This window comes from Rhinolophus sinicus, linkage group LG07, assembly GCF_036562045.2.
Source record: "Rhinolophus sinicus isolate RSC01 linkage group LG07, ASM3656204v1, whole genome shotgun sequence".
In the NCBI taxonomy this organism is placed as follows: Eukaryota; Metazoa; Chordata; class Mammalia; order Chiroptera; family Rhinolophidae; genus Rhinolophus; species Rhinolophus sinicus.
Window position 1 is genome coordinate 51,677,466 of NC_133757.1, and position 16,870 is coordinate 51,694,335.

The 16,870-nt window shown below is 45.9% G+C and overlaps 1 protein-coding gene across 1 annotated transcript in view; it reads right to left on the bottom strand.

Annotated features, from left to right (window-relative positions):
- DUSP29 (dual specificity phosphatase 29) overlaps positions 1–12,641 on the bottom strand; it is a 31,206-nt gene extending 18,565 nt beyond the window's left edge. Inside the window, exons 1-2 of the mRNA XM_019745841.2 lie at positions 12,376–12,641; positions 2,504–2,734 (exon numbers count right to left, since the gene is read on the bottom strand). Of these exons, the coding sequence (XP_019601400.2) occupies positions 2,504–2,700 (197 nt within the window). The 5' untranslated portion in view covers positions 2,701–2,734; positions 12,376–12,641. The remainder of the gene's footprint in view (positions 1–2,503; positions 2,735–12,375) is intronic.
- Positions 12,642–16,870: the final 4,229 nt, after the last annotated feature.

The following is a 16,870-nucleotide window of genomic DNA, read 5'->3' on the forward strand; positions in this document are numbered from 1 at the left end:
AGAAATAACTAATATGTCCAACAATAGGAAAATGGTTAAATAAATGATCTTATATTCATCTGATATTATATTATATAATATATTATAATTAATGTTATAATAATATTAATACTAATATAATTTATACTAATTAAATGAATGAAAAGTATGTAATAAGGGAAAAGTTTACAAATGATGCTATGTGAAAAAAAGACAAAAATGAATGTTTCTCAAGGTTACAACTATGTAAAAGCAAATTTTAAAACCCAAAATAATATACAGATACCTAGGAGGAAATATACTAAAATATTAATAGGAGTAGCTTTGGAGTTAGGGGTTTGGGTGATTATTATGGGAAATTTAAAAGTTTTCCTCCTTAGATGAATCACTATTTTATTATCATAGCTAACCTTTATCGAGTACTTACTATATATTAGGCACAGCACTGATATTTTACATATATTGTCTCACTTAATCCACTCAACCCTATGAGGAAAGTTCTCTTGTTAACCTATTACAAATACGGAAACTAAGAGTTATTTATTCATACACTGATCATATATTACTTTTATAATAGGAACACCATATACTTATTACATTTATTTAAGATTTTATTATTAAAAGTAAGAGATTCAGGTAATCCACTCCCCTTTTTTTGCTACTTCAAACTGTTAAAATAAACATTGTTGTACATATTTCCTTATGTATTGGTACTCTTATTTCTGTAAATTATGTTTCTTAAAGTAATATTTGGGGTCAAAATATATGTGTGCATGTTTTATTTTGAACTAATTTTAGAAAAATTGCGAAAATAGTAGAGATTATTTGGCAATAAAAAAGAATAAAATACTGACACATGCTACAACTTGTAGGAACCATGAAAACATTATGTTAAGTCAAAGAAGCCAGTCACAAAAGACCAAATATTATGATTCCATTGATAGGAAATGTGCAGAATAGGTAAATCTTTAGAGACAGAATGTAGAATGGTGGTTGCCTAAGGCTGGAGGAAGGTGGGGAATAGGGAGAAATTACTAATGTGTTTGGGGTTTCCTTTTGAGGTGATGAAAATGCTTTGATATAAGATAGTGGTGATGGTTGCACAACTCTGTGAATATAATAAAACCACTGAACTGTATACTTTAAATAGGTGAATTTTAAAGAATGTGAATTATATCCCAATAAAGCTGCTATTAAAAAAAAAAAGGAAAATAGTACAGTGGTCCGTGTATACTATGGAATATTAAAAGTGCAGAATAGTGTATATATAGTATGATTCTTTTTTTCTAAAAATTGTTTAAAAGAAACAAAAACCCTTTTATTATCATAGCTATGTTTGTTTATGTTTATAGCAGTGTGTATATGTTTCCTTATGTTTGCAATAGTATACATATAGTAGTAGAAGTATGCAAGTAAGCATAATACTGGTTACTCCATGGTAGAATTGAAAAAGAGCAAAGTGAGATTATGCAGTTTGTTTTTATAATCCTCTACTTAGTTTAACTGCATGCAATTTTTGTAATGTTTTCAGTTTTAAAATATTAAGAAAAAAACCAGGGAGGCTGCCTCTGGATTTCCCATGACTAGACAGTTATCTCTAGGTTTCAAGCAGCAAGGTGTGTATAAAATCACACATGCAGAAGCCCAGTATCATCTGCTCCCTGGAGAGACAGGATAGATTATATGAGCTGGAACCCTGAGGGATGGAGAGAAGAGTTAAGATGCAAGTGTCTGGGTTGGGCAGGACTACATCTGAATCCCATCTCTCTGCCACCTACTGGGCTGTAGACCTTGGGCCAATTAATTAACTGCTCTGTGCCTCGGTTTCCTTATCTTTAAAATGGGAATAATTAGGTGCCTCTTTCACTGGGTTTTAGTGAAAATAAAATGAGATCATGCAGGCAAGATGCTTAGCATAGTGCCTGGCACATAGCAGTCAAATCGTAGGCATTATTATTAATGTTATTTATCATGGGGGCTTCTGAGCACATAGGTTGATGTGTTCCTGTGCCACCAACCTGAGAACTGACTTTATTCTTGCTGGCATTATAATCAGCTAAAATAAAGACTATATTTCCCCGCCTCCCTTGCAGCTAGGGGCAGGGGAAGTCTTAACTGGAACTTTCCTTCAGTTAGAATCCCTTTTGCTCTTACTTTCCCTCTACCTTCCTGCAGTCTGCATCCTACAGATAATGGCTGGAGCACTATGAGGAATCTCGGCCATGTAGCAACCATGAAGAAGAAAGCCATGCCCTCAGGATTGTCGGGCAGCCCGGGAGCCTGTGTCCCTTTGGACCCAGCTTGCCTTCCTCTGGGCTTCTTTCCTGTGAGAGAAAAATCAATGTCTATCTTGTTTAAGCCCCCTTTCTGAGTTTTCTGTAATATGAATATAAACCAAGCCCTAACTAACAGAGTTCTCACAGAACAATTAACCTAAAAAGCAAAATCTCATGATGAGGAGGTGGCGAGGGGTGTGAGCTGGCAGAGGCTGGCTGCCTTCCCCGGGCTAAGCCGGGGCACTTACTCGTCCCCGATGTAGAGGTTGGGCCAGACCTCGTTGACGTGAGTGTACTGGGGACTGCCCTTCCAGAAGAGACGCTCCAGCTCAAAGGCTCCCGGGGTCCAGTAGTGCTCCGCCTCCTCCTCCAACGCCTTCGGCAGCAGCCTCTTGGCAGATGGGTAGGCATTCTTGAGGCTTGTCTTGGGCTCCCCGGATGTCATTTCGGAGCCAAGAGATTTTCTTTCCTTTCTGCAGCTGGTCATGAGAGAAGGTCAGGATGGGGGTTAGCAGGGGACAGAGGTAGGGAATGGGCTTTTGGAAAGGAGGTGGGAAGAAGCTGATCTCAAGATTTGTCAGACATTTCCCAGGCCTGCTGTGCTCCTGCTTCCTCTTCCCAGGCCACAGAGATAAACAAGGAAGGCCATGATGGCAGTTAAACCACATGTGTCCCCAACATTCCAGTCTCTTCAGAGCAAGAGTGCTGGGGACCCTCTGACCCAAGTGGCGGCGGGTTTGCAGCAGACCCGTGACAAAATTCTTTCAGACAACCAGGCCCTTGCATCCTTTCTTTTAGATTTTACCTCCTCTTTGGTGCTGACTTTTTCCTTTATTTGACTGGAAACTACTGGCTTGTGCCATTTTGAACCCGAATAGGAAGGCCCAGATGGTCCCTGACATTCCAGGCTGCATTACTCATCAGCAGCAGGGAGCCGGCGCCTGCGAGAAGGGCACACCTGTCAATCTAGAGCCTGTCTAGTCTGGGCAGCCACGCACACTCTCGGGGCTTCAGGAGCCTGGGGGTGGAAGGAAACTTGGCTGCGTGAGTGTCCGTCAACTTGTTAGGACAGTTGAAGTCAATGTTCGCAGCTTTCACACTAGGAGGCTGGCAGGTGTGCTAACTCATCAGGGGGTCAGAAGAGATGTTCCTAACTGGAGAGCTATGGGCGCAGATGGCAATGTGTAGTTATAGGGCTTGTCAGGCTTTGCAAGTGGAATGCAGGAGTAGAGTTCCCAAGGTCCCCAAGGAAACAAATTCACGGTGGGACTGGACAGCATTTGTTCCCTGAGCCGAGTGACTGATGCGTCTACACTCAGACAGCCTGGAAAGGGAAGTTATACTCTGAGACTGAAGGGACAGAGAAAAGGGTGGAGTGCCTGAGAAATGGGGAGGTGTGTGACAGGGAGGGGATGTTATTGAACAGATATTTATCTAGCACTTATTTTGTGCCAGGTACTGTTCCAGTGCTTTACAATCTTCTTAACAACCTGAGAGGTAGGCACTATTATTATCTCCATTTTCAGATGAGGAAAATCGTAAATTGAGAATGTTTGTAACACATGGTTTTAGTCTTCTGGAAAAAGAAAACTGCTGAGAAGGCAGGGATAGGGGCAGGAGATGCAGTGTGAGGAGGGGCAGGCCAGGGCTAAAAAAGGGTTGGGAGCTTCAAAGACCACTAGGATCGTGTCAGAAGGACTCAGAACATAACTCAAAGAGTCTTCTGCTTGTCAAAAATTTGAACATGAAAAATAAAAATAACTGCAGTGTTTTAAACTGAAATGTTTGAAACACATCAAACATTTAAATCATAATGATATGTAAAACAATGATTCACTGTTGGAAGATGCTAGTGAACCGGTTCATTATTTTGAAGACAGATGAGTAAAGGGAAAGAATCTAGCATTAATCGCTCCTTTCTGATACAAACTCTTCTATTGGGTAGACAAGAGAAATTTTCTCTTTTATAAAGTATTCCAGATAATAAAAATGGAAGGAAGTACCATTTTGCAACATCTGATGAGCTAATGGGTGTTGGCATTGACCGCTGACTGCTAGTAACCTAAGAAGACCCCATCAGACATTATGGGCCTTCCGATGCAAGAATACACCACCATCACGAAAGTAGTCTCGCCAAAGGAAAAACTAAATCTTTGATCAGAATCCTCAGAGTCTGGATCTAACATCCAATTTGCAGGAGATTCAGAGGACAGTTAAATTATACCACAGGGCCTTGTCTTACAGAAATACAAATGAAATAATCACAGATGAAATGATATAACGTCTGAGGTTTGCTTCAAAAATAATATAGTTGGAAAAATATAATAATATATTGTGTGTGGGGGGGGGGTGGAAAGAACAGGTGGAGATGTGATGAGGCAGGATTGGCCATGGAAGTTGGTGGTTGGAGTTGGATGATGGTTGCAAGGTAGTTACTGTTTCTCTTTGCATGTGTTTGAAATTTCCCATAAAAAGAAAATTTAAAAAGGAAAGGAAAGAGTTGAAACCACTGCTCTGGGACATTTGATTTACCCAAGATCACGGGAGATGAATTAAAGGATCAGTAGCTAGCAGTGTGTGTCTTTGGGGATTGTGGGAAGCCAGGATCTGTGACTTTCTGGGCAAAATTCTGAGTTGGGAGGGTGGGGGCAGTGGGCAGCAGAGGGGACCCTACTTTGGAGTCTGTCAAAGTGTGATCTACAGACTACCTCCCTCAGAATCATCTGGCACTTGCTAAAAATACAGCTTCCTGGGTTGCACCCTGGACTTGGGGTAAGGGCTTAGGACTGTGTTTGAACAAGCTTCCGAGTGAGTCTGATGCTCACCGAAGTTTGATAATAATTGCCCAAGAGTGTGGCTAAATAGTCAAAGAGCTGCTGCCTCAAGAGAAGGGTAGTCAGGGTGCTCAGTACGCTTCCCACATTCTCATTGAGCGGACGCCAGGTGTCCAGCCCAGCATAAAGGTGCAGGACTGGGAGCAGTGAGGGCATGGATGATCTGACTCAGCTCCTTGAAGATGGCTTCTTAGTGGCGATTATCTCTGTAGCCTCAGAGTCTGATGAGGAGGTGCTCAGAAAGGATTTGTTAAATGAGGGACTAGCTTGATGGATGAATGAACGTGATGACTGAATGAGTGACTGAGGGAGTGGATGCATAAGGGACTGTGAGGCATGTCTAGGCCACTGAGGCCTGCCTGCTGGCGTTTACAGCCACCAAGGAGAGAGTCATGTCAAGGGTTGGCAAACAACTCCTGTGGTGGGAACCAGTATAGACACCTCAGTCTCCCACGAGTGTGGTGATGGCCCTCCTTGCCTTAAGCCCACGGGTGACTTAATTTTGAGAGGTCTGGAGCTCAGCCCATCCATGGCACCAACTCTTCTTATTTCAAAGTGAGGAGAAGCTGGGCACCATATACGTGAATTTGGATGTGCAGGCTGTTTTGAAGCCCGCTTGCCACTCAAGGAGTCTTCAGAAGAGGTGATTTCAGGGAGATACCTGAAGTAAACTGCATTCTGAAAGCCCTGCTTCTCCTTTGATCACTGAAGCTGACCTCATCCTTGCTGAGGCTGTTTCTCCTTTATTATGCAGTGGAAGGAGCCATCCCCATCCCCATCTCCGTGCTGAAAGCCTCGGCTGGATTTCCAGACAGAAGAGGAAGTGGTGCGGTCTACCCAGAACGGCTTGGCATGCAGAGGAGCTCTGGGATCTATTATCCTCCAACGTGCAGATTTGATGGGGGAAGAGAACAAAGCACAGAGCCGGCCAGAAACCACAGACCTGTAATCTTTCCAAATCCTGAAGGCGGCTTGTGTGCATCCCTCTCTGCAAGGCTCCCAAATCTCTGACTCTCAGAGAGGCCAGGAGCGTCTATTTCCCAGATCACAGCCAAAATGGAAGGGGAAGACAAATCTGTTCTGTTTGGTTTCCATAGATTCGACCCAGAGATTAACTGCCAAGGTCTCAATGACACACACAATATCAATCACAGGCTAAATGTCATAATGAGAGCTGGGCAGGTTGTCAAGAGAGGCCTCCAGGTTCCTGTTACGGCTTCATATTTAAAGGTTTGGTCCCAGGAAGCCAAATGCCAACTTGAAAGCTACTTGGCCTATGTGTAGCATCAGCCTGTCTCTTCCTCAAAGGATAGCAGCCTCAGGCTCCTTCCCGGAGGGGTTGCGCAGAGGAGGAAAATGGGTTGGGTGTTAAAGAATAAACAAACAGGAACCTAATTGTTGAATGCCGGCAGGAGCCATCGGGAGTGAGGGGGATTGTGGCAGACGATTGAAAGCAAACGGCCGCTTTGACTGAGGACAGCAGCTTGCCATCCCATGTGAGGATGCAAGGCCAGATTCTCTGATATCCTTGTGAGAAGTCAGAAAGCCAGACTTTCGTGTGAAACGTGCTGGTTTTTAAGTGTAGGCAGCTATAGCAGATGCTGTCCTTGCCATGTCTCATTCCACGGCTCAGGTCACTGCATATAAATGGACAATGCCCTTATGCATACGGCTTCTTTTCTCAGGCCCCTGTATTTCCCTGCTGGAGGGTATTTTCTTGGATTTGCACTGGCCAGACGTAAAGGAGGGGGTGTTAACTCCTGAAGTCATTGGCAAATGAGGGGCAGGAGCTGGTGGACAAATACCCCGGTTTCTTCCACCCTGAGTGTGACCATTTCGGAGTCTCCTGGAGGCTGGCCGTGTGCTGCAGCCCTGGCTGCCCAAGTGGCAACCTGCTCACTCCCACATCCTCCCCTGGCACTCTTCCCACTTGTCCACTCCACACAGTGCTTCCTGGAGCACCTCACAAATAAACAACTTGCACCCAAACCTTGGTCCCAAGGTCTGCCTTTGAAGGGACCTAAACTAACACACTGCTATTTTAAAAACATTTAAATATACTGTGACAACAGAGAATGCAGAGGCCAAGTGGTACTTGACCACGAAGGCCTGGAGGGCTGTTTCCCTCTGTGAAGCAGTGGTCTTTCCTTTGAGCAGCTATTTCCAGGAAAAATCAACACAGGGACCCTGCCTTAATCCTGATTCCATTTCAGAATTTTCGACGGCACAGCTTGCATTTGGTTAAAGGTTTTCCTTACCCAGTGAGAAAAAGCTTTGATCTGAATTCAAAACTATAATTTTGACACCATGATTTGACTCCACGTTAAAAAAAAAATACATAAAAAACATAGTTTTTTTTTTAACTAGGAAAAAACCCATCAAAATCTCAATACTGTGGGCAAGTGTCAGGACTCAGAGAGATTTTTTTTTTCCTTCTATTTTCTATTTTAGGATTCTTTTGATAAATATATTTTATAATGAATAACCATGTCTTTATTTTTTAACTGTGCTCGCCAAACAGAACAGTCTGGGCAGGAAACTGCTTGTGACTTCTGGTTTGTGACTTTAAGTTTGTATTACTTGCCCCTGAGACCTGGCACTTCCCCGGGGCTGCTCCACCTCTCTGTCCCTCTCTCCCTACATTCACTGCCCCCTCGCCCTTCTCTGCTCTCACAGCCCCAGCCATCACTGAGGACTCACAGGTCTATACGTCTCATCCTCCCTGAGCCTCACTTTCCTCTCTGATCAAATGGAGCTGTAACAAGAGAGATAAAGATGTTTTCTAGAACAGCCAGCCAGAAACCCAATCTGAACTGTTTTGCTTCCTAAGGTGGAGGCTGGGAGAAACGGAATCAAGAGAAGCATCATTCATTTCAGTGGAACAATTAAATCTCTAAGTGGACCCCTCGAGCCTGCCGAGACAGTCCAGAAAGCTATGCCCAGGAATGCGAGCCACTGAACAAGCCTCCTGCTTAGTAAAAACTATCATTTGAGGATCCTTTTGATGAGAAAAAGGTAAGTCCTGAAGCATGACTCAGAAAGTGCTGAAATGAAACAGAGAGCTAAATTGTTCTGTCCACGAAAACAAAGGGGGTTCTGAGCCTCCTAGAACGTCCCCAGAGAGGGTGTAAGGGTCCCTGCTGCTGGGTGGGAGGGCTTGGGGCCAAAGACAGCCAGGTGAGGAGCACCCAGGGGACACAGCCACAGGGCTAAGAACGGGGGTTCCCGATGCCCAGTTTTGCAGTGCCCCACCATATGGCAGGTCTCTCTGTTGCCCTAAACCTTGGGTGAAACTGTTAGACATGACAGACAGTCGTGTTTGTGGTGCCTTTGAGAAATCAAAGGGAAAGAGGCTTGTGCCAATGGAGAGAGGAAACCAGAAGTTTATGAAGCAGCATGCACAGCATGGTTCTGTTCTTACACAAAAATACATTCCACCAAAATAGTAACACTGACGATGTACTTATTTTAGGATGATGAAATTATATGTGATTTTTCTTCTAACTTTTAAGGAACCATCTTTTCTAAAATTTCTGTGGTAAACAGGTATTATGTGAGTATATGGAGAAGGAAAAAAAACCTGTGAAAGATTGATTTTAGAATTGTTCTGGGTGTAGTAGATGCTTTCCCTAAACGTGTAGGCGGAGGCACAAGAAGGTGGCCGTCAGGACAAGGCCTGACCAGGTGGTCCTTGCAGCTTGCGTGGCACTGAGTGCCCTCCCAATGAGTGTGAGCTCGCTGAAGGCCAAGGTGTGTCCTTGAGGCCGTTTAGCGGCAACAGTCAGACATAGGTCATTCTAGTCCCTCAGTGCTCCCCAGGAAACCAGAGGAGAATCAAACATTGTGGGTCCTGACGCTTATACAAAAGCTTTAAGAGAAAGAAAACTAAATAGGTACAGGGCCTTGGAAGAGGCCAGTGCAAGCTCTACTCACACATCCCTCTGTGAAGAGCTAGATGTGGGCTGGGTCAGAGAGGTTTCTGCCCTCTAGAAGTCTTTGCTCTAGTAGAGTAGTTTATAATCTAATTTTTAAAAAATTTCCTCTCCCTTTGAAGGTATTTTGTATCTGTGCATAGGTGGACATTGCGTATTTACATTCTTAATGTATTGGGATCATGAGGGAAAGTTAGTCTGTGTTTAAATGCATGTACACCACATTTCTTCCATGACACCACCCAAGGTGGACTTGGAATGTGCCTTGAAGAAGGGGGAAACTGAATATGTTATTGTGGTTGGGTAAAGTACTCTGTTAGAATAGTAATACCTTCTGCTGGGGTATGGATGTGGAGGCACAGAATTTGGCCGCAGTGTACATATATAAATATACATATTTTTAATTTACTACAAGTCAGGGCTTGTCTTTATGCCTCTTAAATCTACAAAAATGATCCCAACCAGGAAATAAAAGTTGTGGATTTTTTAAAAATTAAAACTTGGATATGAAAACCCAGGAATTTTTTGTTGCCTATAATTTAATTCCTAATATATCGGACATAATCCAAGTTTAACAGATTTTTTTTTCTCATGGATTCTGGCAAGTACATTAACAGGAGGCAATTATGTGAATTAATATAAACTTCTTTTATTAAAAAAACAAAAGCCTTCATTTAAAGAGGTAATTTAATATTCCTTCTACGATGGTGTTGATGCCATTAACTTGTTTGATTAACTCTTCAAATGGTTTCAAAGTGCTTCGGGGTGGTAATTTATGAACTCCTAATTGATTTCCCCAATCTTGGTTTGGCAGAGTTGGGCCTCCCGGAAATCATGAGGAGGCTGGAGGCCCACACTCAGCTTCCTTCTCCGACAAGGGGGCCAGCCGTGATGGATTTCACCTCCGTGGCCCAGGCCCCGGTGGGGGAGAGGAGGTTCTGGCACAGGAGCCAAGAGGCTATGACGTCTGACCAGGCCAGTTGTGGTTCTGACCCCTGAGCAGCTGGGCCTTTGCTTCCTCTGAAGATGTGTGGGAACACTGCAGGCAGTTTCACAGCTCATGAATTCAGGAATAGATGGCCTTTTAGTTCATGTCTTTCAAGAACCATTTCCCGCTGTGCATCACCTCAGAACATGAGGCTTCTTTGTTCAGGGAAAGGTGAAGGAGGGTAGACTGCGGCGGTGTAGCCCTCACCATGGGCCCTCCACCCTTCCATGTCCAATGCAGGCCACTATTCCTCCCTCGGCCTGTCTCTTGATGCTGTGCAGAGGAGGCTCTGGGCCTTGGGAAAGCTGGGGGCCAAGCGCCCACCTCTTAAAGCTTCCACAAAAGCTCACTAAGAAATCATGGCCCTGACAAGACACAGGTTGGTTACTTTTACCGTGGTTACTTTTACCCAGTGATTATCTACTTTCAAAAGGTTGGTTGCTTTTACCCAGTGATTATCTACTTTCAAAACCTCCTAGACGGGGAATAGCTGCCCCCACTTTACAGATGAAAAAAATGAGGGTCAGATAGGTTAGTAACACAACACCAAGCTAGTAAGTGGTGAGCCTGGGACTCAACCCAGACAGCCAACCGTGTCAATAATAGGTCACTCTATTCTTGGTCACAAAGTATATGCTCCTGAGGGCAGGCCTGGGCCTTTCAGTTTTATATGCCTCCCTCCCCGGTGTGAAGTCATGGAGGGAGGCATACGTTCTAGCCTTGGAGTCTCACATACATGGCTTCAGCTTCCTCTGTAAATGCGGATAATGGCCACCTCCATGGTTGTTGGATTAAATGAGATAGTTAAGTTCTTGGCACATCGACATGGGCTCAGAGAATGTTTCATGAAGGGGACAGGGGGAATGGTGGGTGGGGGATTTTCAACTGTGTTGGGAGCTACATTCTGAGCCAAGAGGAGGCAAGAGGGGGTTGAGCGCTTTGGCCGGAGCTGAGGGTCTCTGAAGTGGCAAATGGGATGGGGTGTAAATAAGCCTCAGTCAACATTCTCCTGTGGGTGATGGGCTCAATTGCTCCTGTATGAAGGATAAGCAAGGCTATGGGAGGAGGAGAAAGGCCTTCCACCAGCCTGTTAATATATGCTGGTGGTGCCAGGCTGCCATAAGACTTGTCCTCCTATGTACTGTGGAAGTGGTGAGCCCAGAACCATCAACGGTCACTGCAAGTGAGAATACAAACGCCATCTGCTCTGGAGTCAGGCTGAACAGGACAGACGGAGCTATGACCTCTGGCACCAGGACCTGGAGCCAACGTTTCTAGGCTCCTAAAGGGGCTTCTGGGCCCACTGACATCCCCCATCATCATTCTCCCACATCCCACTCCCATCCCCATGCCCAATGCTCTTGTCTTGTATGGGACTCGGCTCAGCAGCCCTTCCAGTGTTGTTTATAAATGTCGTTTGGCAGGACCAAATCAGTTTGTCATGAGGAGAACAAGAAGGGGGCACAAAGCAAAGTCAGGGCAATAGAACAAGCTCCGAGCACCTGGGCCCTTCAGGTGCTGGGGCCGTAAGTGAGGACGCCACTCCACATGCTCCTCATGTCCCCTCCCTTTGTACTCAGAGTTTTCCCTTTGGAATATTTTCAGCTTTCCTGAACATGAAGAGCCTCCTACTCCCAAAAGCTCTTGGGTGCGGGCCCCTGAGGTGCCACTGGGGCACCAGCACAATGGCACCTGGATCTAATGGGGAGCCCGGGTCTGAGAGGCAGGACACCTTCCCACCTGCCTACCGACATGCGTTGCTGTCTTGGTCCAGTGGCTCTGTCCATCCATGACCCGGTCTCCCCATATTTACCAGGGCTCCATCCCCACCCCATCCTCCCATCTGGTCCCAACCAGAACTGGGAAAAGCTTCAAAAACAGTCCATCCAAATGATGCTTAGTGTCACCCAGGACACGGGAAGGACTCTCGTGGGTGGGGTTGGAGAACTTATTTGTGATTTGTGTCCCTCTACACAGGACGTGAGTCACTCCGGTGTCTCTGTCCCCCGGTCCCATTGAGATTTGCTTCCCTTCCACTGGCTAAATAGACAAATGTAGACCTTGCTGGGATGTGATACAATGACCCAGTGCCTCAGAAGGGCCTGCTGAGCTTGAACCTGCCCTGTTACTTGGGGAAAAATAACTGAACTGGAAGGTCAGATTTGGAGGGAGGGAAGTGGAGAAAATTCCACCAAGTCTCTAGAGAAAGACGGGCAACAAGAAACCTTTCACACTAAAAGGATGTCAGCTGTTCTCTGTCTCTCCAGAAACAGGGTGGAAAGGGGCTTCTAATCCCTACACCCAGGCCCCCAAAGGACCTTTGGCTGGACCCAAGAGGTGCCAGCCTCACCATCCCAGGGCCTTACCTGTGTGTGCCGGGGCCTGGCTGAGTCAGGAGTCAGGAGGTACTGGTCCACAGGGTATGTGGCGCCTCACACCCGGCCACTCAGACTGGCACCTGAGAGCCTATTTTTAGGGTCAGATCTGCTGACGCTGACCTTGTGTGCCGCCCAGTCTGAGATGAGACCCATGGCATCTGCTTGCAAAAGGATTTGCCAATGTGACCTGAAACCCTTGACTTTGGGAGTCCTGTACCTAGAGCCCACACACTTGTTCCTGGCCCAGCCACAGAGGCAGGACATGTGGCCGCCGAGGGGGGAGGGTGACAGGCAGGGGGATTCCCCAGCTTTGTTTTCTTAGGATGGACGAGGCCAGGTGTCTGCGGGGCCCTGCCCTGGGCTCTGTCCTGGAACAGTTGGAACAGGAGAGGTTTGTGCGCTGGCGCAGAGCCTATGGGAGGGTCGGGGGCACCCAGCCTGGAGAACTCTCCATTCCAGTCTTGTCTGGGAGTTGGTGGAGCCATCTCTGGGGGGCGGATGGACTGGATGCCACATCATGCAGGGCCAACAATGAAATGCCCCCAAAGAGACTGTGAGCTTGGTTCACATGCAATGTCACTTCCTGTGAGACCTCTGGCCAGTGTCCAACCTTTCTGGGCTTCAGTGAGGAAAATAATCATAATGCCATCCTCTTATGTTGTTATGAAGGTTAAATGACATACAGTATGACATACAGTAGTGCCTGGCACATGCTAAACACTTTTTAAAATGCTGATGGTATTAGGATGCCATAAATATTCCCAGTTCAGTGTCATTCCCAGATCGCTCTTCTTGGCAGTTCCTTCTCTCAACCTCCCGCCTCTTTGGCTCCAGATTTTTTTGCTCCAGGAATCCCCCCTCCAACCTACCTACGCCCTACTATTGTGGCCCTCCTTTTTAATGTTGAGTGACATAGTCCTGTCCAGGGTTCTCTAATTTTCTAGTAAAATTTTTCCAGGGCTTCCTACAGTTCCTTATAATTAATGATGTGGTTTTCCACCCTTACCCATGCTCGTCTCCCCCTTTGGGGTGTACTGTAATGTGTGAAGGATTGGGGGGAGTGGGGAGAAGGTCACCAATCACCCTACATCCTCCACTTAACAAGGTCTTCTTATGTTGGGTCATCATTTTGTCCTCTGCAACTTTGTATTCAGCAAACCAAAGATCTTCCTCACAATTTGCTTGTTTAGCTTCTGCCAGTTTTATTTAGCGTGGTTATTTCTACTAGTATTTTTCATTGTGAAACTGATCAAAGACTTAGCTTTTATTGATTTCTTGGTGCAAAGAATATTCACAAGACAGAGACTCAGGAGCTGAGTGTACAAGAAATTCACAATCTCAGGGTCCACATGTCCCTGCTGTCAAGTGCTGGAGTCAGAGCAGCAGGGTTAAAAAGTCCTTCTGTAATTACTCCAAGAACTAAAGAAGGCAGAGCTGCTGGAACTGACAGAGACTTAAGAAAGGTTTCTGTCTAGCTGGGAGCCCAGCCCCAACCCCAGCCCAACTCAGGGCTAAGGAGGCAAGAGGGGCCCCTGAAGATGTAGGTTCAGCAGGGGGGCAAAAATCACATATCTAAAGGCATCTGAGATAGATGATTGATAAGAGAGGGAGATAATATTTCATCACACTGTCTAGGAGGATGTTCCAGTAAATGAAGCCAAGAAAAGAATTAGATGGGTTGCTGGATTATCACCACCATTGGAGTAGATCCTAAAGGTGGTCGACCCCCTCCCCACAGCCCATACACTACCAATCCATCACACATTAAAGTATACCCCAAAGAGGACGATGAGGACGGGGAAGGGTGGAAAACCACAGCATTAATTATGAAGGACTGTAGGAAGCCCTGGGAGATTATTAGAAACGAGTAATGGGGGTGGCAGGAGACATCTAATCTGTCTTCTCGTAGCTGAAGGGCTGACCTGTGACAGAAACAATCGCGTTCTCTGCACAACTCTAAGCGCAGAACTCGAGCTGTGGGTAGATGACCCAAGAGCTGCCTTGTGTAGATACGGCAAACACACCCTTCTGCCGGGATGGTAACCAAAGGCTGTGCTCAGAGGTGTCTCCAACTATTCCAGACTCCAAGGATAGTCCGCCAGGACTCCACCACAGCGAGCGGCACTAGTGCAGGTGAAGAATGACCTACAAAAACAGCTGTTCTTCTCATTGTCGCTTCTTAGGAACTTACCTGTGACAGCATTTGGCCTCGTTTTCTCCTTACCACTGCCGCTCCTCTGACCCATGTGATTTTCATTTGCAAACTCCTTTTCCCCAGAACCTCCCTCTACTTTTTCCATTTTCAGATATAGGTAGACACTGCTCTTTGTCCCATCTCCTTTGGATCAGAATCCCACTTAGGCCCAGTGGCAGAAAACAATCCCCCTCCAAAGATATCTACCTCTTCATTCCTGGGATCTGTGAATATATGTTACCAGGCAAAGGGGAATTAAGGTTGCTAATCATCTGACCTTAAAATAGAGTAGCTGGGATCATCCAGATGGGCCCAATGTAATCACAAAGGTTCTTGGAAAAGAGAGGCAGAAGAGGAGGTTGGAGTGACGCAGGCGTGAGAAGGACTCACCTCCCTGTTGCTGGCTTGGAAGATGGAGGAAGGGGCCACGAGCCAAAGAACAGACTCTAGAAGCTGCAAAAGGCGAGTAAATGGATTCTGCCCTACAACCTGCAGAAGGAATGCAGTCCTGCCAACATCATGATTTTAGCCCAGTGAGACGCATGTCAGACTTCTGACCTACAGAACTGTAAGGTAATAAATGCGCTGTTTTGAGCCACTAAGTTTAGGGTGATTTGATACAATGGCAACAGGAAACTAATACGTGAGATTTGACTAATACATGACATTTCTGGGTCCAAAAAATCCTAGGGTTTCCAGTCCTCTGTGGACACCTGAGATTATGTCGACGCTGAGTCCAGCTAGAGCCCAGGGGAGAGGGTGCCCTCCCAGATGGAACCCAGAAAGCTGAGGCCACATCTCTGTGGCAGACATTTGTCGTCTGATGGCTATAAGTCCTCTGTGCCCCTAGAGGTCTCTCTTCTTTCATATTACAAACAGCAAAGCAAACAGACCGTGGCCTTGTCCTGCAGGAAGCCCAGAGCTTTCCGCGACATCTTGAAGGACTGTTCCCTGAGAGAGGTGTAGGCAGGATGGCTCTCATTTCTCCTGAGTCTGTCCCACTGTCATCTCCATGCCTCTCTACACTTGAGGGCACCCTCTGGCCTCTCACTCCTTCAGCCTCAACCCCCAGCTTGACACCACCCTCTTCTGTTCTTCCACCAAAGCACCACCCACCCAACACCCCTGTGTGTGGCAGAGGGTAGGAGACAACTCCAAAGTCAATGTCTAACCTTCCTGTTCTTAGAAACATTATTGGCTGAGCCCCATCCCTAGGGATGTCTTCCTCCAGAGACTTCTGTCCCTATACCTGCCATGTTCACAGAGCTCCTCTCCGTATAATCATCGCAGCTTTCCTTTATGTCCGTTCTTGTCCTCTCACATTCTTCTCCAGAGTTGAGACCCTCAAGAGGCCCTGGATTCTTCTTCGCTTAGGACTATTCGGAGCAGGTCAGCTCCCTCTTAGTCTCCACCTCCCAAGCAGGCTAAGCCTAGGGGTCTCCCTTTCTCATGAAAAAAGCCCACCAAGGAATTTTCATGATTGAGTAACCAAGCCAAGAGGGGAATTTGTTGACAACCCTCGACGGTATCACCCACAGACCCTGGAAACAGGAACCTTTGCCCTGAGCTACCTTTTTGGAGGTCCCCACACATCACAAACATGCACACGAATGTTGAGATACTGCTGTACACCTATTAAAATGGCTAAAAATAAATCAACAAAAACCCAACAAAACCAAACCCTGGTAAGAATTTTGGGTCCTGGAACTGTTCTTTGTCTTGCTCATGGTGGTGGTTGCACAGTTACATGCATTTGTCAGTAAAACCAAGAAGACTGAATTTTGCCATATGTAAACTTAAAAATGGAAAGGTTACAAGGGTACATGCACTTGGGATCTGGCTTTTAGCACTGGCAGAATGTGACTGGTAACTCTATTCATTTTTGTGACTAACACCATTTAGTCTGCAAAGAATATGTTTCCTGTTCTCTGGCTCTGTGTCCTCAAACAAAAGGTAACTGAGTCAGAATTCCGTGACAGCTGGTAGGTTGTGTTGCTGGTAACCCTGGAGCACGGGGTGGATTTGAATTCGGGAAGCACTTAGGTGAGAGACAAGATGGATCATTCAACTTAGCCAGTCATCTGCTCAGACAGAGAAAGCTAGTTGTGCTGAGTGTTTGTTGTGTCTCTGTGTTCTGCTTCGGGGATCTGGAGGAGACCTGGAATTAGCATCAGAGCCCCAAGAGTTGCACAAAGCTGAGGAATATTTTTGTATATTAAACAATTCATAATATTCTTTAAAGTGTATATATGTTTGTCTAAATGTAATACCTGTGCAGCGTAATGCCAA